The following is a 24,917-nucleotide window of genomic DNA, read 5'->3' on the forward strand; positions in this document are numbered from 1 at the left end:
TCCCAGTGAGAGAACACCCAATCTCCCAGGTACAGATCTCTGCACGTGGAGCGACCAAGGCAATGGCAGTGCAGCCGAGAACATCAGGGCGACAGTCCAGACGAGGGAGAAGGGCTGGGACAGGGAGGCATCGCTAGAATCTCAACCAGCCAAGGCCCGGGGAGCTGGAATCTCCCAGCGTCTGAGTGAAAGGAGTGCAGGGAAGTATTTTCACCTGAAGGGCTCTGTGCATCCAGACCTGACCTCACACTCAGGCACCCCTGCTGCTGCCCAGTTGTATCCGGGCAAGAGGCCTGTTCTTGTGGGAGGAAGAGGCTGCAGAGCCTCTCTCTACAAGCGCTCGGCCCCCTTCCCAGTAACGGGGGAAGCCCACCGGTCCTCTCAGGGCTGGCGGGTGGATGCCAGCGGATGGGTGTCGTGTGCCACAAGCAATGTTTAAGCAGAGACGGTGGAAGGCAGGCTCCTCCCCGCACGCCCTGGAGAGTAGTGTGATTTTAAAGCAATGAAAGCCGGCTTCTGTGGGAGACGTTCCATACAACGTGCTGGTGATATCCTTCCGTTTTTTTGGTCATTTTTATTTTTTTCTTTAAAGTCCATTGATCGTCACAAAAACCCAGGAAATGCAACTAAGGAGAAAACAAATGTCCAACCGAGATCTAAGAACCCAGAGCTACGGAGGAGACGTGGCACTGGCCTGCTGGGTGTGCGGGAGGGGGGCGGGAGGGGCGGTCCCCGTGGGGCGGCCGGCCAAGGGGGACGCAGGAGGGAGAGGAGGCTGCCGGCCAGGCGGGCGGTTATGTTAACCGCTGCACGATGACGGCGTTGAGCAGGTTGGCTTCCTTCAGGGTCTGGCTCTCGTCAGCCAGCTCTTTGTTCGGGAAGGTAGTCATGAGGACAAAGCTGGTGGCAGCCATGGCCGGTCGGGCGTCCACGATGAAGAGTCGGATGTCGCTGATCCTGGTAGAGCAGGGGGGGTGAGTGGGGAGGGGGGTGAGCAGGGCCGGCCTCTGCCGTCCATAGCCCCTGGGCTTCCTTCTCCACAGGGCAGCCAAAGCACTCACTTGGAAGCACGTCAGATCACAGCACTCCCTCGCCTAAAACCCTTCACGACTGCTCCCAGTTTCCGTGGGATAAACACCACCTCCTTACTGTGATCCCAAGCCCTACCTAATTTGACCCCCATGCTCCTTCCCCTTGCTATGTCCCGCCTTCTAGATTTTCCTCATGCTGTGCTTCCTGCCAACGTTGGGGTCCCTCGGGGCTCCTCTGCCTGATTCCTGTCCTGTAATCCTAATCAAACCTTTTCAGAACTTAGCCCACGTGACCCCCTGTCAGCACTCAAGGATTGTCAAGCCGTTCCCTGGGCCCCACACGTGCTTCTGGTTTAGTTGGCCTATGCCTAATGAAATATGGATACTGCTATCCTAGAAAAAGGCGTTTGCCAAATACCTAGAATACTGGTTTAACAGTCCTCCCCTGCTAATCTCTGCATGCCTCAGTTTCCCCATCTTTCAAATGGGGTTGGCAGTTTGCTTTGATCCAGCCCAGATGATCTGAAATAGTAGAGCAGGTATTCTAGAATTTTCGAAGGGCAGATCTAGAAGAGACTTACACAGCCCAGTGGTTTTCAGAGATCCCCTGTGGGGAGGGACACCCAATTGGAGGAGAGGCTGGTGCTGTGTCCCCTCCTCCTCTCCATTAACCACAGCAGTTCAGATTTTATTGTTCTGCACTCGGGCTCTGCCATGAAATTTCCTGTGAACACACACTGTGGGGGCTAAAAAGACCCTGAGAAGTCCAGTCCCCTAACTTTATAGGCAGGAAGTGAGCAGTTGCTGGCCGCACTTAACAGAAGAGTGGGGACTAGAACCACAGGCTTCAGACCTTCCCATCCCGCTGCCCCCTTCGGGGACCGCACGGAGCGCCCGCTGGCGTTTAGGGGGCCCTCCCCAAGCAAGCGAGGCCAGACGGCGCAAGGCACCTGTGGCTGTGGTTAAACTTCTGCACCAGCCTCCCGCCGTCAGCGAGCCGTATCTGGATGTTTGTGGTGGGCTGGGACTCGTCGATTGAGACCGAAGAGCTGGCTTTGGCTTCATTCTCTGCCTGTTGGGCTGGAGAGCTGGTATTCAGCACCTGGGGGGCCGTGCTGAGGAGAGAGAAGCCTGTCAGGCCGCACATAGCAACAAGGCCCCTGCAGGAGGGCAATCCCGCCTTGGAGTCAGCCTGAGCACGCGCTGTGTCCGGGACTCTGCTCGCTGCTGTGGCTACAAGGAGTGACTCAGACAAGCCCTGCCTTCGCGGAACCTACAGGCCCGGCAGAAGGCACTCAGGCCCCAAGCTGCGGCTAGCTTCCAAACTCCTGAGTAACCCAGGGCAAGTGACTCACCCCTTCTGCTTCGGTGCCCTCACCCGGACAAAGGCCCGAAGGGACGAAAGCCGTATGCATGACAGCCTGTGGCGGGACCAGATCAGGATGGGTTTTAGCCTCAACGAGAGAGGCCAAGGGTACTCCAGGTCCGTAGCGGAGGCAGGCCTGACAGCCGGGCAGGTGACTGCTGGGATGCAGGGACCAGTCCAGACTCCTTCCCGGTCACGGAATTGTCAGGCCTGTACCCCCCAGTGCAGCCTTATTCGTGTGCACATTCATCCTCCTGTGTCAACTACCAGAAGGGGACAGAGATCTCCCACAGGTCAACTCAAGCACCCCGCACCACAGGGATTATTTGCACAGTATCAACAGGACACGGCGTCTGCTACCGATCTTTGATCAAGTGGACCGGCGTCTGAATGCTCCCACTAGTCGGGTGGCGCTGGGCAAGTTACTCGAGCTCCCTTAGTTTCAACAAGGGTAGTAATGAAGCTCTTTAACAAAGGTTAAGGCTACCTGACCTGCCTTGCTCAGCTTTTGTGAGGGATGAAGGAGAGAAATACACACAGCGCTGACACACAAAATGTACACAGAACTCCCGATTCTCGACAACTTCTGGAGGCTTCGCCCCTCTCCTGTAAACACCTGTGAGTCCCCCTCCCAGCCTTTCCCTGAGCAGCCGCCCTCACCTAGACCCCTGCAGAGAAGAGAGGCCAGGAGGTGGCAGCTTGCCTGTTTCCCCCAAGCTTTGGATTACATCAGTTCCTATACCTCTCCCTCTCCCCTGGATCTTTACAAGCTAAAAATGGTACTCCTAATAAAGCCATCGGAAAGTGCTTTCCCAAATGTGTTTCCTGAGACCCTAATCCCCTGAGAGATCCCCAGGAAGGCTGTGGAAATGCCACACATCAAACCGGCAGCACCAGAGGCCACTTGCATATTACAGGTCTTGAGAGGCTGTGCGGTTAAGGCAAACTCATTTGACCACCTTGTCCTTTTTTCAAGCTACACTTGTTAAACCTCCTGCATATAGAGTATGTCCTGGAACTCAGTTTGTGAAACACTGCCCTAGAGCATATAACTAGCAAAGAAGAACGGAAAAGTGAACTGTTCTCTGTGACTGTTAAAAAATGAGGGCTCAGAGAATCACAAAGCAGAGCTCAGGGGAGAACCCAGCTATGAGAGGAGTTTCTTTCTACGCATCAGCCTCTCAGTAGGTGGGACCCAAATGTGGGCCAACGCATGCAGACATCACACCATCACAGACTTCAAGAGATGTTCAGAGACAGTGGAGGGCTCAATACTACACCCGTAAATGCCTAAGACTGACTCTGTTCATTAGTTTTATGGGCATGAGGTCAACTCTCTAATTAGACCATAGACAGCCTGTCTCTCAACTGTTCAAGTAACAATTCCAAGGACGGAACAGGTACTCCGTGAAGCTACTGCCTGCCAGAAAGGGAACTCTCACATCTTCAGTCAGGCTTGCAATGAGAAAGAAGCGAGATGGCCCAGAGAACCAGTTTCACCTAGGGTGGGGGCGGAAGGGAACCAGGAATGACGTTGACTGCTCACACGATGTCTGGGGGGGGGGGGGGGGAGGGGGAATTGATGTCCACAGCCCCCTGGACTCGTCACAACTGTCCTTTGAGATGGGTGCTGTTTCCATCCTATAGACAGGAAAACAGAAGCACATGCTGTAGAGCAGTTTTTCAATTGTTAAAAATTCATGTACTGAACGAGCTTTTTCCCTGTACGTTCTGTGTGTTCCTCCAGCCAGGACTTTGTCAAGTGTCAAACTCTAGGGTTTATTTTAGGAAACTAATATATTAAAACTGCCTTCTCAAACTCCTCCCCGGCTCCCAGAGAGTCTGATACCCCCCTCTCCTACAAGCTGCCTGATGCTCAGCAAGTTAGTGAACATCTGGGCTTCTCAATTTCCTTTTCTGTAACAGGCAATACTATCCCTACACCTCCGCACCTTTTAGGGCAGGCAGTCCACTAAATGGCAGCCAGCACTACTAAGGAGAGTCACTGTGCTCCTGGAGCCATCGGGTCCCAGCTCTAGCACTGAACTAAACAACAGAGGCGGCTGTGGCCAAGTCACTCAACTTCCCAGGGCTTCACTGTGTGCACGTGCTACACGAGGAACTGTTCTGCCGTGGGGGTTAGCTGACATACCGTGTGCAGGCTGGACACAGACCAGACACTCAGCAAGTCCCCCACACAAGGAGGCAACTGAGGTTTTGGCTCTCTTCCCAGCACAGCCTCTCACACGGAGCTGGTGCTCATCACCTGAGGGTCAAGGAAAGCCCGATGTGCACACTTGGCCATGTTGCTTCTGTTTCTCTTGCACACCCTGTGAATCCGGTGAGCTGGGGAAGTGTGAGGGACACGCTGTATGTTTATGATGCACTCATCACCGAGCTGGGCCCTGTGCTGAGTATTTCACATGTAGTAGTTCATTTAATTCTCACAATGGCGGGTGAGGAAGGGATTCATCATCCCCGCTTTATAGATGAGGGAACTGAGGCATAATGGAATTAAGCTACGTGCCCAAGATCCCGGTGTTGATTTGACGCGAAGCCAGGATACAATCCAAGCTGCCTGGCTCTTGTCATACTTTCCCTCCAGGCCTTGGAGTCAGGCAGACCTAGACCTGGATTTCAGGAACACTGTCCCAAGACACAGTTTGCACGTCAATAAAAAGGGAGTTAAATGAAATTTCCCTTGGTTGGGATAACAGCTAAAAATAATGCACCGTACCCAGCAGGTACTAGAGGCACAAATGCCTACGTGGCTATGTAAGAACATCCAGGATGCAATGCAGCACGGTAGGGAAGAGCAGAGACTGGAGGGAACCATCTCTGCACTGACCAGTAGTGTGACCTGGATGTGATCTGACCTCTTCAAGGCTCAGAGTCCTTATTTCCTCCCCTTATTTGGGGGTGAAAACAGGATTAAAGGTGATAACACACATGAAATGCTTACTACAGTGCTTAGCTAACAGCAGAAAAAACACTCTGTAACTACTGTTTCCTATCATTCTTCAAGGTCCTGCCCTGCTTCTATTTGTCTAAATTCTGGACCTGATGCTAGTGCCTGTCCAAGGGCTGTAACTGGAAATCCCCTACAGGCCACTCCCAACCTACGCTGCCCTCAAGGACTGGAGCAGGAGGAACCGCAACACCGGATCTTACGGCTCTCACACTCAGACAGCAGTAGGTCCAAGTTGCTCTCGTCACGTAGGACAGCCACGTGCAGTTGCCCAAAGGAGCTCAGCCCTGGGTCTGGCGCTTCCTGAGCACTGCTCACACTCGAACCACTCCTTTCCAGGGGCGGCCATGCCATCGGCAGCAGTGAAGGCACCTCCCCCGGGGACGGAACGGTCCGATCAGACATCTACAGGAAGTTTCTTTACTGTCTCCCTGCAGACACCATACAACTCACAGGGAAACAGCCTCCCCCAGATGGAGAGCCTGGATCACCGACTGCTCATTTCCTTTGTGGCTGGGAATTAACTGGGCACGAAGGTACTTTGTTGTCACCATTACGTGCTGACACTTTGTCATCTCTTTACAAAAATGACCACTGCAGAAAGCACGGTGAGTAGCCGAGACTCAACATGGGTAGCAGCAACCGCACACCCCCGGGGCACTCTGGGCGTCTGCTACTCATAACTGAATAAACGCAGCCTTTTCTGGACCTTCAGATTAGGTCCCATCCAGACAAACAACTGTAAAACCTAAAACAACAAAGTTTAATACAACTGTAAGAGTTTTCTCAAATTTTTGAACTGAGAACAATTTATACATTCAGCTAATTGGAGGAAAAAAACCCAGGACTGACTAATTCTTGAGGCAAACCTGAGAACATTTTCTTAAACTTCTGGCTCTTGGGGCGCCTGGGTGGCGCAGTCGGTTGAGCGTCCGACTTCAGCCAGGTCACGATCTCGCGGTCCGTGAGTTCGAGCCCCGCGTCAGGCTCTGGGCTGATGGCTCGGAGCCTGGAGCCTGTTTCCGATTCTGTGTCTCCCTCTCTCTCTGCCCCTCCCCTTTTCATGCTCTGTCTCTCTCTCCCCAAAAAAAAAAAAAAAAAATTTTAAAAAAAAAATTAAAAAAAAAAAAACTTCTGGCTCTTGATCGTTTTAGTTGACAAGATGACAGTGGAAAACGATGCAAAATTTATGGGAAAAACTAAAAAAGCTATCCATCTGGTTTAGATTGAAAAGCTAAAACCTCATCTCACTTAGCTATATGAAACTTGTCTTTTGCTCACTTTTCATAGAAAGCCAGCACTGAAATAAAATGAAAATGGAACTGGCAAAGAATATTTATTTAGCTGACAAAACCAAACTGTGTCAACCCTGATTATCAAGATCTGTTTCAACTTGTTGGGTGCATCCTCCACACTAATAAAGTTATTTATTTCCCATCCTGCTAAAATAGACCTCCTTAAATATATTTTAATTTTTTGAGATGTGGAGTCTTGCACAAATCCTATAGACTTCCCAGGAGTAGCATTTCCCATTAGTATCATGAAACCAACCAAGCCCAAGCTACACGGTATTCTGAGTTCTGAGCCAGGAGAGCAATTTGACACCATCTTAAAAATATGAAGACCTTTCAAGACAGCAATATTACTTCTAGCCCCAAATTAAGGGGTATACAAAGATTTAATTAGAGACACTCACTGCAGTGTTGTTCTTAAAACTGGCAGCTGTCTAAATGGTTAAAGCAGGGACTAATTAAACTATAGCACATAGGGGCGCCTGGGTGGCTCAGTCGGTTAAGCGTCTGACTTCGGCTCAGGTCATGATCTCACAGTCCGTGAGTTCAAGCCCCGCATCGGGCTCTGTGCTGACAGCTCAGAGCCTGGAGCCTGCTTCAGATTCTGCGTCTCCCTCTCTCTCTGACCCTCCCCCGTTCATGCTCTGTCTCTGTCTCAAAAATAAACAAACATTAAAAAAAAAAATAAATAAACTATAGCACATACATAAGGTAGGAAATTATGTGAGTATGACAAATAATATTGCAGAAATATAATTACTGACATAGAATGACAGCCATGCTACTTTCATTAGGCAAAACAGCAAATGATAAAACAGCATGTTTATAAGACTAGAAGGATACTAACCGGATATGTCTGGGTATTAGGTTTAGGTTTTTTCTTAATCTGTACTTTCTATTATTTAAAAAAAAAACAAAACACATTTTGTTTTAATAACAAAAAAAAAAAGAAAGAAAGAAAAAAGAAAAAAGAAAAAAGAAATTACCTATTGCTCTACAAAGTTGAGCACAGATGGCAGGGAAGCCAGACAGGGCCAATCTGAGAACAGCTGTCCTGCACTAACCGACTGGCCCAATGTGGGGGATGAAATGAGAACAGGGTGAACTTACTATCCTGGTTATGGTAAATCAGTCTACTAGAGACCACTCTAATGTCCTGAGGCATTATCTTTGCTCTTGATAAGGCACGAATGGCCGACGGGGAGTCTCCTAGAGTCCCCACCCAAAGCTCAAAGGGCAGAGCTACCGGCAGACCACACTCTGATCTCTGCCGACAGGGATGAGGGGAGACGGGCAGTGCCTAGCTCAAGAGCTGCCAGATGGGGCTCAGAGAGGGTGCTTGCTGTGCAGGTGTGGGAAGGAATGCCAATCACAAGGCCTCGGTTCCAGTCCTGGCTCCACCACATACCAGCTATATACCCAAGGATAACCCTTAGGGTCCAAGAACCTCAGCTTTCCTTCTGTAAAGTAACAAATGTACTTGCAGGGAGGGTCACTATTCCCTGCATGCGTCTTCTGCACACAGTTCTCTCTGGAGAATACTGACCAAGTGACCCATCACACAGAGACGAGTGGGCTTCTGAGAGAAGGAAGCCTGCTTCTGCGTGGGCCAAGGTCTGGTGGGAGAACTCTGCCTATTAGAGGCAACAGTGACTTCAACCGATCAGATCCCATCAGGAGTCTAAATGGAAGATGGAGACAGTGGCAGAGGACACAGGGCAGAAAAAGGCACAGGAGGTGACAGTGAGTGTCATGCAGGGCCAAAGTAGTAGAGATAAGAGCTGCAGTAACAGTGGAGAGCAGCTGGCACAGGGCAACAATGTCCCTGAGCTTCCCTGGATCCTGAACAATGCTGCCGCAAGGCTCCAAGACTGGCTGGGCAGAAGAGTCAGAGATTTCTTGTCCCTCCGCATCCCCATTTCAGGTGACTCCTGAGAACACACGTGTCTGTCCTGGCCTTAAGCTACGAAGGAGATCACTGCTGCCATGAACGTGCTAGATTACGGAGTCAAAACAGCAACGTGTTACCCTTTGTGCTCACACTGACTGTGCACTGTGGGGCAGTGCTCTGCGCTCCTCACAATGATTAAGGAGTAAGGACCCTCAGTTCCATTTTACGCTTGAGCAAACTGAGGCTATGTGGTCCAAGGTCATATGGCTAGAAAATGAAGAGATTTTAAACTCAGGTCGTTTAACGCCAAAATCCACGTTCTCCACACTTTTCCGCTCCTAAAGATAAAATCCGCAGTGCTCGGAAACGGCAAAGAGCTACGTGCATGGTGATGGTACCCAGGGTCTGGGGGGCCTGGCGCAGTGACCGGCACGTCCCACTTCCACCTGTGCTGCTCTTACCTGCCCAGTTTCTGACCCTCGCCAGTGAAGGCTTTGAAGGCTCCCTTGGGCTTCACAAAGTCCTCATCCCGATGGTCCTCCATGTCCAAATTCACCTGCCCGCCATGAGCTAACCTCCGCAGCTCTGCTGGCACCTCCCTGCAAGAGAAAAGGCAACGCTGGGTCCACACGGAGCGGCACGGGAACAGCAGTGATGGGTGCGAGGGGAGGAGAAATGTTGTAGTTCCAAATGTGAAAATCACTGGGTCTCCCCAGGGCGCGGCTACTTTAGTGGCGATGGTCTGCCTCCTGCTGGTTTCTCACCTGCTCAAAGTCATGGCTGAGACCTCTATCTTATCTGGTCACTTGGTCCTGCCCCAGGCCCAAAAGGGAATAACAGACACACAAGGTTTTAGATCTGTGAATCTGTTAAATTCACTTAAAATTTTTACTTTTTAAAAATTTTTTTAATTTCTTAAATGTCTGTGTATTTTTGAGAGAGAGAGAGAGAGAGAGAGAGAGCGAGCGAGAGCATGAGCAGAGGAGGGGCAGAGAGAGAGGAGGAAACAGGATCCAAAGTAGGCTCTGCGCTGACAGAAGCGAGCCTGATGTGGGACTCGAACTTACGAACCATAAGATCATGACCTGAGCCAAAGATGGATGCTTAACTGACTGATCCAACCAGTCACCCCCAAATTTACTTCTTTATAAAAAAAATTTTTTTTTAGGTTTTTATTTTTGATAGAGACAGAGCACAAGTGGCAGAGGGGCAGAGAGAGAGGGAGACGCAGAATCCAAAGCAGGCTCCAGGCTCTGAGCCGTCAATGCAGAGCCGGATGCAGGGCTCGAACTCACGAACTGTGATATCATGACCTGAACTGAAGTCAGACGCCCAACCAACTGAACCACCCAGGTGTCCCCCAAATTTACTTCTTAAATCAGCCTCTTCATTCTTATCTGCCATTCTACTCACTAACATGGAACCCAGAGGAGGGCTCTTCTGCTCACCCTCTGCGGATAGACTCCAGAAACTGGGCATTGGACGGGTCTTGGTAGCTTCTGAGTTCACCATTGTCCAGGCTGAACCCACTCTTCCAGAGCTTCAACACTACGTGAACCTGTGACAATAGGAGGTAAGCAGTCCATACATTATCAGGAAGCTGGCAAGCACATCAGTGTGTGCAGTAGTAACACCGATCTGTGTTAGCAGGTTTTTACCATTTTACTGTGTCATTATCCAAACAAAGACAACATCACACACACACACACGCACATACACACACACGCGTGCGCGCATGCACAAGGAAATCAATCAACAACCAAGTATTAACTTAAAGTAAGAAGGTGATATGGCAACAGGTTAAGAGCATGGGTTCTGATTTAAGCAGACCTGGGTGTGTATCTTGATTTTGCACTCACTACCTAAGCGGCTCTGAGCAAGTGACTAAATCAAATCTGTGGCTTATCTGTAGGGTTGCCAGTGTGCCTGGCATGTAGCTCGTGCTCAACTAAACTGCCATGGCAAATTTACTCATGGGATTACTTTGCAGTCATTAAAATGATTATCTACAATTTGTGTTAACTCCCTAGACATTTTCACAGAAAACGGTCTAGGTTACAAACCAAAATATTAGCAGCTGCCTCAGGTGGATACAATTTTAATTTTCTTGACTTCATTTTGGAATAAACCCAAAATGATTAAAAACAAATATATTATAAAAACTAATGGTCCCAAGGCCAAACATCTATTTATGGCATAATATTAAATTTAAAAACCTCACAATTATCTATATAGTCTGAGACACTGATTGGAGAGGGACCCTATGCACAGGAAAAAAAGGGTTGGACAATAGTAAATTTTTTCAAAGTTGTGCTTTGGGTGGACTGAAGCTCTTTTTTTTTTGTTTATTAAGAACATTTTTTTTTTAATGTTCATTTATTTTTGGGAGAGAGAGAGAGACAGAGCATGAGCAGGGGAGAGGCAGAGAAAAAGAGAGACACAGAATCCGAAGCAGGCTCCAGGCTCCGAGCTGTCAGCACAGAGCCCGACGTGGGGCTCGAACTCACAAACAACGAGATCATGACCTGAGCCGAAGTCAGACGCTCAACCGACAGAGCCACCCAGGCGCCCCTGAAGACTAAGTTCTTTAGCCATGTCCGCACCACCAGAAAACCTCAGAATCATGATCCCTCCGCCCAACATTCATGGAATGCTCAGAAAACTCCTTCGTTTGCCCATCCCCTCTGCTCACTCCTTCTCTCGGGTGCCCCTGCACAGCTAGATGAGAGCTGACTTTTGTTGTCAAGTAAGCCTCTCCGCTCCTGGCCCACAGTGATGGCACTGCCTCTTCCTTTCCAGAGGCTGCTGGTTCACACATAACATGTGACCAATCCCTTCTGAAAACTGGCAGAACAGGCTTTGAGCTCCCCTAAGGAAGGTAGATGCGCACTCACATCCTGGCCGGAATGCCGCCTCCTTTCTCCCGCCACATAGGCAGACTCTTCCTCTGGTGCTGCCCCAAGGCGATAGCCACCCCCTGCAAAAGGCTGTAAAAGACACGTTCATAAACACTTGAGGTGTGGGGCCCTCAGATACAATGATCTTACCTACTAGGTGCACCTTCTCTGGTACTGAACTCACAGCTACAGGGCCAAGCAGTATGGTAGATGAATTAAGTGGCCAGGAATGGTGAGAACTGGAAGGGAGGGGGGAGGGGCTGCTTGGCTAAAGGGAACAGCTGCTACTAAGCTCTACTTAATCATGGCCACGTAGGAATCTGGGTGCAAGGTAATAGCAAAGACCTTCTGATGTTCCCAAAGAAGACAGAAATCTAGAATTTATGTAACACATCAATTCAATTCAATACTAATTCAATTAAAACAAAATAAAGCAAAATACTAAATAAGTCAAGTTGGTTTAGGCCAAATAAAACATGTCTGCAGGACCTGTTCCAGCCCACAGGCCACAGGCTTGAAAGTTGCCCCAAATCTTGATCTCATGTTACAAGGTGAGAGAAAGTGCACCGCTCTTCTGGATACCAGAGCAAGTGAGCAATAAAAAAAAAAAAAAGACGAAACAAAAACAAATTCAGTCACTACTGGGGTGAGGAAGGGCTCCTCCCAGTCTCCAGAACCAGAGTCCTGTGGACACAGACAATGATCCCCTGTGCTCACTCTCGGTTTACTGGTTTCTCCGGGACTCTTGGTCACTCGTTCCACAGCCACAGCTCCATGCTCCTTGGCACCTTTAAAGAGATCATCCACCAGCTCGTTGGGACTTTTCTTCCTGGGAGGGCCAACAATCTGCTGTCCACTTCTTTCTGAGCCCCCAGCATAAAACCTGTGCAGAAAATACATGTCTAACACTAAACGCACTTGGAAAACATGAATAGAGCACATGCCAGGCTCCGGGCTGGGTGCTAGGCACACTGAGGCAATAATGGGTGCAACGCCCATCTTCAAGGAATTTACCGTCTAGTTGGGGAAACATGTAAGCAGGCAGGCAGGCATAATGCAGTGTGAACAGCAATGGAGGTCAGTAAGGGATGCTCTGGAGCACTGAGCTATGGAGGACAATCAAGGCTTCCTAGAAGAATGTCTTCTGGGCTGAATCTTGAGGATGAGGACGAGGACAAGTTTATCAGGTGAAGAAACCAGGGAAGGGCATTCCAGGCATGCACAACAGCATGCCAGCTCCAGAAAGAGTCCCAGCTGGGAATTATTCGTCCAGGGGCCGGCACCTTTCTAGGAGATAGCAACTGTGGTCACAGTCAGAAGCAGCTACCACTAACAGCTCTGGGTTAATAGTGGCAGTGGCGTCGTTAGTACAAGCAGCCAGGCTCCAGTGTCGGCCCTGCTGCTGAGTGACCCAGGGCAAGCCAGTGCATGGCCCTGCATGTCATTTTCCGTATCTTTGAAATAGGAGGGAAGGACCACATGCCCTACCTACCTGCTCCTTAAGTCAGGGCCATGAGGTTCAAATCAGCGGATGTATGCAAAAGAATAAGCAGAGTAATGCACACATGTAAGGTGGTGTGATACAGCACCGAGAGCTCACCCGAGCCTCGCCTCGCTATTCTTGTGACGTACACCGGGGGCAATGAGAAGAGGGCACTGAAGAAGGTCAGGGAAAGCTAAATGCCAGCCCCAAGATACCCACACCAGGCTCTGCAATGGGCCAAGCACAGCTTGAGATGGAGTTAGCAGTTTTTACGCCGGTTCTGAAAACCAGTACTCACGTAGCCTGGCTCATCACTCCTATTCACTGCCAGGTCAACAGCATGTCGCTAAGTGGGGACATTGAGAACCTACAAAATTAGTCTCAGCCTTCTATTTCCTGACATTCCCCACTGAATGCAAGGCAAGCCACAGGCCTTGACAAGGATGACAGCACCAATGTCATCAGGTCTGAAATGCTGAGGGGCCGAGGAGGTAATCAGGATGTGAAATAAAGGAAGGTCATCACCTGGAGGATGTGACAGGACAGGAAAAGGAGGCAGCGGCCATTTAGGAGTTGGGCATTCACATACTTGATGGCATTGCCTTTCACTCAAGGAGTGTAAAACTCTGAACCTTGAATGTATCTAAAAAGAAGGCTGTGAGGCAGTGTAAAGGTCACTATATGGATGAAACAGAGAATAGAACACATGTAATTTCTCAGCCCACTTCCCAAAGAGTGACCATGATGAGATAATTACATTTCTATAATGGTTACTGTAATGTTCCTTAGGAATGTCTGACAGACCGAGGCAGGGCCCATGGGGAACTAAAACCTGTGAAATGAGGCTGCAGATGAAGTTCTGCTCGGTGGTCTTTATCATAGAATCTCAAAGCCTTGGCTTGTGAACTGAGAGCGTGTAATCAAGTGCTTAAAAATATTCACTCCCTTGTCCCTTTCATGTCTAGAAACTCCACTAAGAAAAATAATCTGAAATGCAGTCAAAGATTAATACACAGAGATGTTCAAAGCACTGATGTTTAGTGGTAAAAAAAAACTGTAAACAACTTAAATATTGGACAACCCATTTGATGAGTTACTATAGTTGCTGAAAACACTAACGAAGAATCTTAATGGCACGGAGAAGTACTGAATATATAGCCTTAATCCAATAAAACCAAGACACAAAATTACCTGACCGACACCATGTAAAATACAAAACAAAGCACAGTTATATACAGAACACTGAACAGACCTATGCCAAAATGTTAACTCCAATTACCAAAAGGTGGATGAGTGCTATATTTTTTTCAGTACACTATTCTGTTTCTTCTACAATGGGCACTATTTTTACTATAACATTCATAATGGTTAAAAACAGACAGTGTGTGTGTGCGTGTGTGTGTGTGTGTTGGAGAAAAAACACATCGATAAGCTTTTACTCTGCTCATTATGCGATATACTGCCTTTTTAATTAAGAAAAAGCTAGAAAAATATACACCCAAAATGCTGATACCTGGTTAGCACTAGGTTGCAGTATAAAGAACAACTTTTTTCCTCTTTATCAGTTTGTTTCCCTTCCCTTAATACTCAACAAATATGTATTAATAATTAAAAATAGAAAAACAAACCCAAACATCCCAAAAGAAAAAAAATAGTGACAGGGGAAAGGGATCACTTCTAAGCTACAGGGAGTGGGAGACTGTTTCTAGGATATAACCCACCTAGACTAGCCCACAGTAGTAACGGCTAATGAGAACTGAGCACATTATCCTTTTGGGTCCTTCTAGATGATTTACACATTATCATGAACTTTCCTGTGGACTGTGCCCCCTAACAAAGACTCACCTCTGGCCCTCCTCTTCCTCCTCCTCTTCGTCTTGGTCATGAATGAGGTCTCTGAAGGATGTCACCCTATTATCGCTGGAGACACAGAAAGGAGCAAAATGACCTCAGGGAGAACTAAAAGTAACTCCCGTTATCAGCTGCTAAGGAGTTGAAAACATAGGGATTAGATATTTTTGGTGGGGCAGAAGAGGATCTATGTGAAAGAGGGTTAGCCTTTCTAAGTCTAAATGCAAAATAACGTGGCGTTTACTTCTTCAAAGTCCACAGGACTACTAATAAATTAAAAAGGGCTATCATGAAATAAAATGGAGTCCCAATTTAAGCTCTCCTAGGGGGAGGAGAGGGCAACAGTTTGGGGTGTGTCCTAATTTAAAAACTTACTATTTTCATCATTTAATTTTTATTTATTTATTTTACAGATTTTTATTTTATTTTTTTCAATTTATTTTTTTAACGTTTATTTGAGACAGAAAGAGAGCATGAACAGGGGAGGGGCAGAGAGAGAGGGAGACACAGAATCCGAAACAGGCTCCAGGCTCTGAGCTGTCGGCACAGAGCCCGATGCGGGGCTTGAACCCACGGAGCATGAGATCATGACCTGAGCCGAAGTCAGACACTTAACCGACCAAGCCACCCAGGCGCCCCAGATTTTTATTTTTTTAAAAGTAATCTCATACCCAATGAGGGTCTTGAACCTACAATCCTGAGATCAAGAGTCACAGGCTCCACCAACTGAGCCAGCCAGGCAGCCCTCATCATTTAATTTTTAAATACTGAGGGATGCTTATGTGTTAGGCGCTGAACTGGATACTAGGTCTATAAAGATGATCAGACCTAGTTTGTTTTTTGTTTTTTTTTAACTTTATTTCTTTATTTTGAGAGAGAGTGTATATACACCCCGGGGAGGGACAGAGAGGGGGAGAGAGAATCCCAAGCAGGCTCTGTGCTGTCAGTGCACAGCCTGATGTGGGTCTCAAACTCCTGAACCGTGAGGTCATGACCTGAGCCGAAATGAACAGTCAAACGCTCAACCACTGAGCCACCCAGGCGCCCCAAAAGTTCTTATTTTTGAGTTGCTTATAGGCTCATTGTGGTCCCTGGGCCAGGAAACCCTCTGCTAAATGGGGGCTGGGGCACATGGGATGTGTGGGTACAGAACGTCCTATCCCTCATGGGGTGGGGATGGGGGAACATCAAGACAAGTTTCCCAGCAAAATGGACATTTGGACTGAGTGCTGAAGAATGAGGACTGTCAGGTGGATAAAAGGCAGGGGCCAGTGGGAGAAGGGGGGCAGCAGCGCACTGCAAGAAAGAGGTATATGCACACACACAGAGTAACACATTCGAGGAAGGGTGAGCTATCAACAAATGAAAAGGAAATGAATATGTGGGTGGAGGCCTCTGCTTCTGCTGTAGGCTAGTCAAGAAGAGTCTTTATTGGTGTTTAGGAAAAAAGCAGGGCTGTGTGTGGGGTTGGAGAGGGTACACTAAAAACGGGCGTGAGAAGGGTCACCTTCCTCTTCTGACATTGTTTTACACTGCCACTTTTTTCCTAGCTTAGACTGTCCTCAAGGAACTTAGTTTTTCAAGGAGGAGGCATTTGATAAAAACACTTCTGGTATTTCTTAGAGTAAGAAGGTAACGTCTCTATAAGAAGAAGGGGAATACAGGTCTAGTGAGGCTAGACCGAGAAGCCTCGAGGAGTTATTTTCTAGAGAAAAGCTGCAGATCAGTCTTGCAGATTTATACCAAAGAGATAATCAGAGGACAGAACAAGGCTTTGAAGTTGCATCGACTAGAAATGAGAGAACAAAGACCAATTAATGTGGCAAATACACTCCCTGCTTGAGTTAGCTGAGGCCATCTCCTGGGCATTCCTGGATGCTCTCTACGACATGGTTCAAAAGGATCCAAGTGACAGATGTGCGCCAGTGCCCCAAAAGGCTAATTCCACTCATTAACCTTCCCAGGGGGAGTCTTCCACAGATGCTCGGCCTAGTATCCGTGGGAAAAAAGCCCCCCCCCACCCCATTGTTAACACCTTCAAATACACACACGCACACATGCTTGAGCAAACCACTTGCTCTGCCTACAGGTTTTTCTCCAAAAGTTCTTACATCCGGACTCTGACACAGACTCTGGTGTTCACATACCCGGTTTTGATCCCAACTGAGCCTCCCGCCCTGGGATCCTGGGCATGCTAGCGAAGCGCTCTAAGTTTTCATTCCCAAGTGAAAATGGGGACAATCACAGCACCGACCCCACGGTGCAGCACATTTCAAGTGCTGTGCTCGAGCAGTGGTTCTCCCAGTGCCGGTCCTTAGACCGAGCGCACGAGCATTACTGGAGAGACTGTTAGAAATGCCAATCCCCAGGCCTGCCTTAGAGCTCCTGAGTCAGAAACTCGGGGAAGAGTGTCTGGCACCCTGCGTCTGAAGCTCTCTCCAATTCTGCCGCACACGCTCAGATCTGAGAGCCGCTCTGGAGTAGCGCTCGGAGAATTGCCTTATAGCATGAACGTCAAGGGGACACCAGCAATTTCAGAACACTTTGTTCTGTGTCCTCCACAAAGTGGCAAAATGTCTCAGAAATTTCAGCACCCAGACTCTATCTCCCAGGTACCCTGGCACCCTGAAGTGCCACAAAAGTCCTTTGTCAGATCCGTTTTCCACAGTGATGGAAATGCTGTACCTGTGCTGTCTAGTATGGAAGTCACAGTCACATGTGACCTATGGAATATTTGAAATGTGATTAGCATAAATAACTGAATGTTCGTTTTATTTAATTTTAAATAATCTAAAAAGCCACATGAGGCTATTGGCTTCCACACTGGATAGTAGTTTTAGAGAATCAGAAAATGGCAGCCCCAGACATCCTCAGAAAGCATAGTTTAGTTGGAGAAAAGAAGTAGAAAAGGAAGAAGCTCACCGCTACCTCTTGCTGCGCTAGGTACAGGGGTGGGAGGAGCTGGACAGGGAGTAGCGTGTGGCAGAAGCAGCTCCGGATTTACACAGACTTGGCCTTGGATCTGCCATACCAGCAGCTGGGAGTTACTCAATCTTTGTAAGACCCAGCACCCTGACCTGTGAACTGACAAGCACCTACCTACTTCTAAAGTTGTTGAGGCATGACAACGTAGGTAAGAGTATCTGGCAGAGCCAGGCGGATGGTGGGTGCTCCTGAAATCCCAGTTCTCCCACTTCCAGGAACTTATAATTTACTGAGGGACAAAAAGTTAAATATCAGGAGAAGAGTTCAAGACAGCCCACGAGTGATGTCACCGAGTAGTATGTGGATATGGGTCAAAGTGAACAAATCATAGGTGGCCTGGATTCCTGACGAACGGGACGGGACTATGGCACGTTGCCCACGGGCTGGAGATGATGCTCTCGACAGAGAAGGCGGGCACAGAGCTAAGCCTAGAAAGACCCACGGGGTTTGGACAGGTAGAATGCAAGACAGCAGGTACATCCAGTCAGGTGAGAGGCTCAAACAGAAGCAGGAGAACCAAAAAGGAGGTCAAATTAAGACACCAAAGAGATCGGTTTGGTTGGAATAAGGATGTGAGAAACGAGGGTAAGTCTAGGAAGGCAGGCTCAGGGCTCGCTCGGGAGGACGCTGCATGTCCACGAAGGGAACGCTGGAAACAGAAACAGACCTTCATTTAAATCCTTGTTTTACTCGCTGTGCATCTTGGGAAGATGCCCAGCTTTAGTATTTTCATCTGTAAAATGGCTACAGGGACAATACCCACACACAGGGTTGTAGTGAGGACTAAAGAGATGTACATGTAAAGGCTTAACCCAGGGCACGGCACCTGGCAAGTGCTCAATAAATGACAGCTGTTACTATCGAGGAGTTTAGACTATCTTGCAGCAGTGTTAACCTCTTATGTCCCATAGACCTTGGAAAATCTGTTAAAAGCTACGGATATCCTTGCCAGAAAAGACACACACACAATTTAGCCGGTGGTTTCAGGTAATTTATAAACCTTCTCACATCCATTGCAGACTTATCCTGGGGGTTCAGGGCCTCCACATTAAGAACCCCCTTCTAGAATCAGAGCAGGACCTAATTGAGTGTGGCTCCAAGGAATGGTGAGGACACGAAAGAGTACTTGAGGAGGACGGTGGGGGGTGGGGTGGAGTGGGGTGAGCCGGGGGCAGGCTAAGTGTCCTGCAACAGGTCAGTTGGGGTGGGGGCGGAGGCAGGTCCACACAGAACTCCTCTGAGGCGCTATTGTAAAGCATGGCTTCTCCTGAGAGTGCACTCAGTGCTTTCCTTCCAGACAAGGACAATGACATCAAACCATGCCCTTCCTCTCTCTTTTTCTTGGCTTCCCCGAAGCAACAAAGCAAGGCATCCAGGCCCGCACGTGCCTCGGTCTTAACATTAAACTCTATTTCCTCGATTGTTTTACTAGTAGGTCTACTTTTCAGTCTACGAATTTGTTGTGGAAAGAGCCAGGGAACACACAAAAAAGAATGAGGAAGACAAAAATGGATGCTGATAATAAAAACATGACAACAGCAGCAGCTAATATGTATTATGTTCGAAGTGCTTCGTAAGTTATGAATTCATTTAATCTCCCACGTGGTAGACACTGCTATTGTTCCCATTTGATAGGTGAGGAAAAGCGAGGGATTGAGATGCTCAGTAAACCGTTCAAGGTCTCAAAGCTCCCAGGTAGCAGAGCTGGGACTGGAATGCAGGCAGTCAGGCTCACAGGCCTATGCTCTGATGAACCACGGTCTTGACAGGACTTTGGGGCTACTAGAGGAGAGAGATGTGAACATCTCACCAGAGGCCCCCCTCTGTATGTCTGACACGCTGATGTCCCACCAGTAACCTGGGAGGCCTGTAAAAGACTCATACCCAGGAAATCAGCCATCTTCCTAAAACCACGTTCCAGGCAGTAACGTCCAGATGAGCCATCACCCATACCTTACAGGTCAGCCCCTGTGAATAATTAAAAGATCAACTGCCTACTACTACCTCTTTTCTCTGGACGTGGGAGGGAGGAAACAAGTTAAGGAAGCACAAAATCTGGTCTGGGATTAGAGTTCCTTCTTCAGAGGGAAGAAATGTAGTTTAAAGCTTGGATGCCTTTAGAGAGAAACAAAATTTACCATTTCACTGTCAAAGAAACACTCCATCTGTATTCTGGGGCTGATTAAAAAAAAAAAACACACACACAAATTTTCCTGGTGAAAACATATACCAGAGAGTAAAGACAAATCAGGCTAGAGCAGAGAGGGGAGCTGTGGTTCAGACACCTTTGTAGTAAGAGGCCCTGCCTGTCTCCTGGAGGATCAGCACTGTCTTACTCTGCAGATCATAGCAGTGGTCCGCCATGGGAACCCTGCAGTCAGGTGTCTGGGATAGGGGATGCAAACGGGATCATGAAGGTCAACTCTGGTTCACCGAATAAGGTCTCCCTCATCAATCTGGGGAGTGGGCAACACAGGTTTATTTTCTCTAAGACTTCTTAATAGGGTAATGAAAATTACCTACCAAAAATATCAAAAGAGCCCTTCTAAAGTTATCTAATCTTTTCCATCTACAGCACCCCAGAGAGGAAGTCCTTTGCTTTCTACTTAAAAACTTTCAGAGGGGGTGCCTGGGTGGCTCAGTCGGTTAAGTGTCCGACTTTGGCTCAGGTCACGATCTCCCCACTTGTGGGTTCGAGCCTCACGTTGGGCTCTGTGCTGACAGCTCAGGCAGCCTGCCTTAGATTGTGTGTCTCCCTCTCTTTCTGTCCCCTCCCCCACTCACTCTCCCTCGCTCTCTCAAAAAGAAATAAGCATTTAAAAAAACTTCCAGAGATGGGAGAGTCACTCCTCACATTCATAAATACAAGACTCTCAAACATCTTCAGAGTAGGTTCCATGGATTCCCCCAGGCCTGGACCATAAACCACACTCCACCTAAGTGTGTTGTCCACCTCTCTACAGGAAAGGAGCAAATCTTATGAGGTACTAATTCCCACCAGTTAGTCTAACTTTCTCACTGCAATCTATTGGCTCATATCTCCAGGCCTGAACCTTCCATCAAGCCAGGAAATTGCTCCTCACTGTTGGAAGCACACCCGTGTAGCAGTAATTGAAGTTGGCCCTTACCTGGGGGCTGTGCCTCTGGACACTGAACTGGGGGTTGCCTGCGAAATGGTCACAATGTCTTCGTCCCCTCCATCCTCATAAAAGCTTGCTAGGGCGATCTGAAACAGAGAGGTAGTAACCTGGGTTCTTAAACAGGCCTTCGTCTGACATATTTCCTTTGAGTGCAAAAAAGCAAAGTCACGAAGGTATGGCCCACACTTACGAGATGGTCTGTATCTGGAGACCATGGAAAATGAGATCAAAAGGTAGCAGCCCGGGGCACCTGGGCGGCTCACTTCAGCTCAGGTCGTGATCTTGCTGTCGTGAATTCAAACTCCACATAGGGCTCACTGCTGTCAGTGCAGAGCCAGCTTCAGATCCTCTGTCCCCTCTCTCTCTCTGCCCCTCCCCAGCTTGTGCCCTCTCAAAAATAAATGAACATTAAAAAAAAAAAAAAGTAGCAGCCCAACTATTTCTCCTCATATCACCTGAAACAAATTCCATATCCTAAGGGGAATAGAAGGCAAGAAGGAAGGCCGGGATGGAGACACTCCTCATTCTCACATTACCAGGAAAGGTGGTCCAGTGAAAGCAGCGTACATTTATTGAGCATTTATTTATGTGTCACATCGTTCTGAGCATTAACTCTACATATGTTAACTTATTTAATCCTCAAAGAACTCTATGTAATTATTATCATTGTCTCATTTTATAGTGGATACGGAGACACTGAGAAAAATATTGCCCAAAGTTAAACAGTGCATAAGGAGTGGAGCCAGGTTCCAAGCCAGGCAGTCTGCTCAGGCCCCTACTCTCAGCTTTTACGGGACAACCAGGAGTCAGGAACGGTGAGGTCAGTCCAGATGGCTATTATTGCTTTCCCACTGAGGCCCAGTTTCCTCATCTATCCAACAGGGACACCTGGCCCACCAACCCTGCACGATGAATGAGAGGACCCATTAGCGTTTATGCACAGGCACGTCTTAGCTCTATACATACAGAAGGTCTACGGGAGTCTTTTGGCCATTTGCGAGTGTTTCTCTCGCTGACTCAATGGTGAAGTATTTAATCACTCTGTACAAAAATACGAGCACCTAGGTCTATGCAGATGAAAGAGGCGTGGTTCCTGTCCTCAAGATCACCAGCCTTATAGGAGGCAGTATGCTGTCATAGGACACGCACTGAACTGGTATGGGGGGGGGGGGGGAAGGGGGGCCTACATTCAAGTCCTGGCCCTGCCAGGCAAGTCATGTCGCACGTGGGAGCCTCATATTCCCTACCTGTAGTGTGAGGAGACGCACTGAATGACCCGACAAGTGTGTGACGTTAGTCTAGGCTTTCCAGGCTGCCTTGCACAGGAACTTCACACTGTGTGTGTGTGTGCGCGCGCGTCCACATGCGTGCATACAGGCGCGATGCTGTACCTAACTCTTTTACTTTGGGGAAGCAATTTAAATGGGTGAAGTCAGCCCCAATTCAGATCCCAACCTCACTACTTACTGGCTGTGGACCTCGGGCATGTCACTTGCCCTCTGAGCCTCCCATTCCTCATCTATACAACGGAGCTGGTTAGTCTTCTTTACCTCAATGTTGCTAGGATTAAACACATCATCACATGTAAAGTGCCTGGCCCTTGGTGGTTCAGAGCTTGGGCTCTGGAATCGGACTGAACTGAGTTCTAATGCTATTGTTCCCACCTGGTAACTAGCGAGGCCTCATGCAAGTCACTTAACCTCCCTAATCCTCAGCTGCAAAATGCAAAGATTAAATAACTTCCGGCACGGAAAGCAGTTAGAAAAGCACCTGGCTCCACCGTAAGGATTCAAGAAATCACTAATCATCATCACCTACCTAAGACGCAGGCTGGCCAATGCCATTTACGCCATTCTTTCTGTAATTAATTGCCGAGCGTCTACGATGAGCCAGGACCTGTGCTCGGCACTGGGGATTCAACAGTTTACAAAAAACCCTCCCTCGTGTAGCTCATCTTCATGACTTAGCTAACAAACATTTAATGAATACTTAATACGTGCCAGCGAACTAGACGATAAACTCCTCGAGACTCCCACTGTACAGATGAGCTAAGACAGACACTGACACAGGCCCCAAGCTGGCGCCACCACCTCGGAGGCAGTTTCTCCCAGCAATTAGGTAGGAGGGGGCGTGGGCCAACCGCGGGGCTGCGCTTCTCCCTCCACCGGCTGCCGGGGCGGCGGAAATGGAGATGAACGACCCCCTCGGCCTCACCGCAGCTCCCCCCAGGACCCGGTCCTTCCCACCGGCCAGGCCCTCAGCCGAGCCTCGGCGCGGCCGCCACGCCCCCAGCTCCCTTCTCCACGCGGGTCGCGGCAGCGCCCCAAGTCTCGCTGACCCCGCCAGCGGGCGAGGCAGAGGGGGGTGCCGAGGGCCCGCAGAGCAGGGCCGGGGCTGGCCCGCCTTTTCCCACGCCCAGGCCGAGCCGGCGACGCGTGGCAAGCGGCCCCCGGACCCCGAGGCCTGGGTCGGGCCGCAGCCCGGCGGGATGACTGTGCGCTTCGGCCACCGCCGGCTTGGTATGCCAGATGCCCGCGTCCCGCAGCCCCCCGCCGGCCCAACGCACCCGGCCCCGCGCCGCTACCTGCAGGTCCCAGCCGGCCGATTCGAGGAAGAAGCGGGCCCGGTCCTCCTCGGCCCCAGTCACCGCCACGAACTCCCTCAGCGCGTCCTGCCGCTCCGCCGCCATCTTCGCTCTGTGCGCCGCCCGAAGCGCTCCGCCCGCCGCCGCACAGCCTCAGCCCCGCAGCCGCGTTCCGCCCACCGGTCGACCCGGCCCAGCCTTGCGGCGCCCGCCCGCAGGCCCCGCCCCATGCGGTGCCTCACGCAAAGTCCTCCGTGCGGGAAACTCCCCCGGCTCCGCGCCCTCTGGCGGCCGCGGCGCGGACTTGCAGCCCAAGGACGGGGTTGGAAGCCCGGCGGAGGATGAGCCGCGGGGCGGGTCTCCATGCCTTCGTGGAACATGAGATCTCCCAAGGAGTCCGATTCACAATTATTCATTGGCTCATCCCTTCATTTTATTCACTTATGGATTCGTTCATTCACTTACTTGTTTCCGTATTTACCGAGTACCCTGGTGCTCTTCCAGGGTTGGGGATAGGCAGGAGCAAAACAAAGTCCCTGCCCTCTGGTCCACATTCTAGGGAAATAGATCTGGAGCAACAGGTTATCCTCTGCTCCCAACGCTTCGTGCCACCCCATCTCACTCCGCCTACCAGACACAATCTCATGGCCTGCAAGACCCATGTGAAACGTGCCAGCCTCTCCGTCTCATCGCCCAGGCTTTCCACTAAATTCCTCTGTTTCAGGCACACTCCCTTCTTGCTGCTTTCTCGGTGTGCCAGGTGTGCATTTTCATCAGAGCCTTGCCATCCGCGACTCCCTTTTCCTGGAACGCTTTTCCTTTGCTGGTGTGCAAGGTGCTCTCCCACTTTCTTCAGGCTTCTGCGCTGAGGACACCTTCTGAGACACAATCTCGTGTTTTGGGCCCGCAGCTCCTTTGCCCTCTTGCCTCTTGGCCCCGGGCCTGGGATTCTCTTCTCTTTTCCTTCCCTTTTGTCAGCCTCTGCACACCCCCTCCTCTTAGTTTAGGTATTCCCTCTTCAAGGAGGCCTTTCTACAGCCCTGGGCTCCATCAGACATCCTTGTGCATGCCCTGTGAGGCCATGTCAAGTGTCAGCCTTCCCCAAAGGTCACCATCCCTGTGACAGCAGAGGCTCTGGCTGTCTCCAGCATGATATGGCTTATCAGCATGCACTCTGGACTGAGCCTGGGGTTGAAGCCCAGATATTCCTGCTTGCATGATCTTGGGTATATTACGTTTCCAAGCTTCCGTGTCTTGATAAATGAAGCTCCTTGCAGTAAGTGAAGCTCCTTACAGTCCTTCAGAGGGATGTGTGAGGATCTAGGGTGCACTGCTCAGAGTAATGCTTGACACTTTCTAAGCCCTCTGCTTAGCTGTCATTTTATCTCCTGTGACCTGCAGTTGCTGGCACTAAATAGCCACTTAATGA

General features: G+C 49.4%; 1 protein-coding gene across 1 annotated transcript; it reads right to left on the reverse strand.

The window, feature by feature from the left end:
- Positions 1-789: 789 nt before the first annotated feature.
- On the reverse strand, positions 790-23,634 carry NSFL1C (NSFL1 cofactor). Its single transcript, XM_049651030.1, has 9 exons — positions 23,489-23,634; positions 20,893-20,990; positions 14,774-14,848; positions 12,163-12,328; positions 11,443-11,535; positions 9,997-10,106; positions 9,010-9,147; positions 1,982-2,146; positions 790-957 (listed from the first exon to the last, which is right to left on the reverse strand). Exons 1-9 carry the CDS (start codon positions 23,591-23,593, stop codon positions 795-797), a joined length of 1,113 nt encoding a protein of 370 aa, XP_049506987.1. The 5' UTR covers positions 23,594-23,634; the 3' UTR covers positions 790-794.
- Positions 23,635-24,917: the final 1,283 nt, after the last annotated feature.

This window comes from Panthera uncia (assembly GCF_023721935.1).
Source record: "Panthera uncia isolate 11264 chromosome A3 unlocalized genomic scaffold, Puncia_PCG_1.0 HiC_scaffold_11, whole genome shotgun sequence".
Classification (NCBI taxonomy): domain Eukaryota; kingdom Metazoa; phylum Chordata; class Mammalia; order Carnivora; family Felidae; genus Panthera; species Panthera uncia.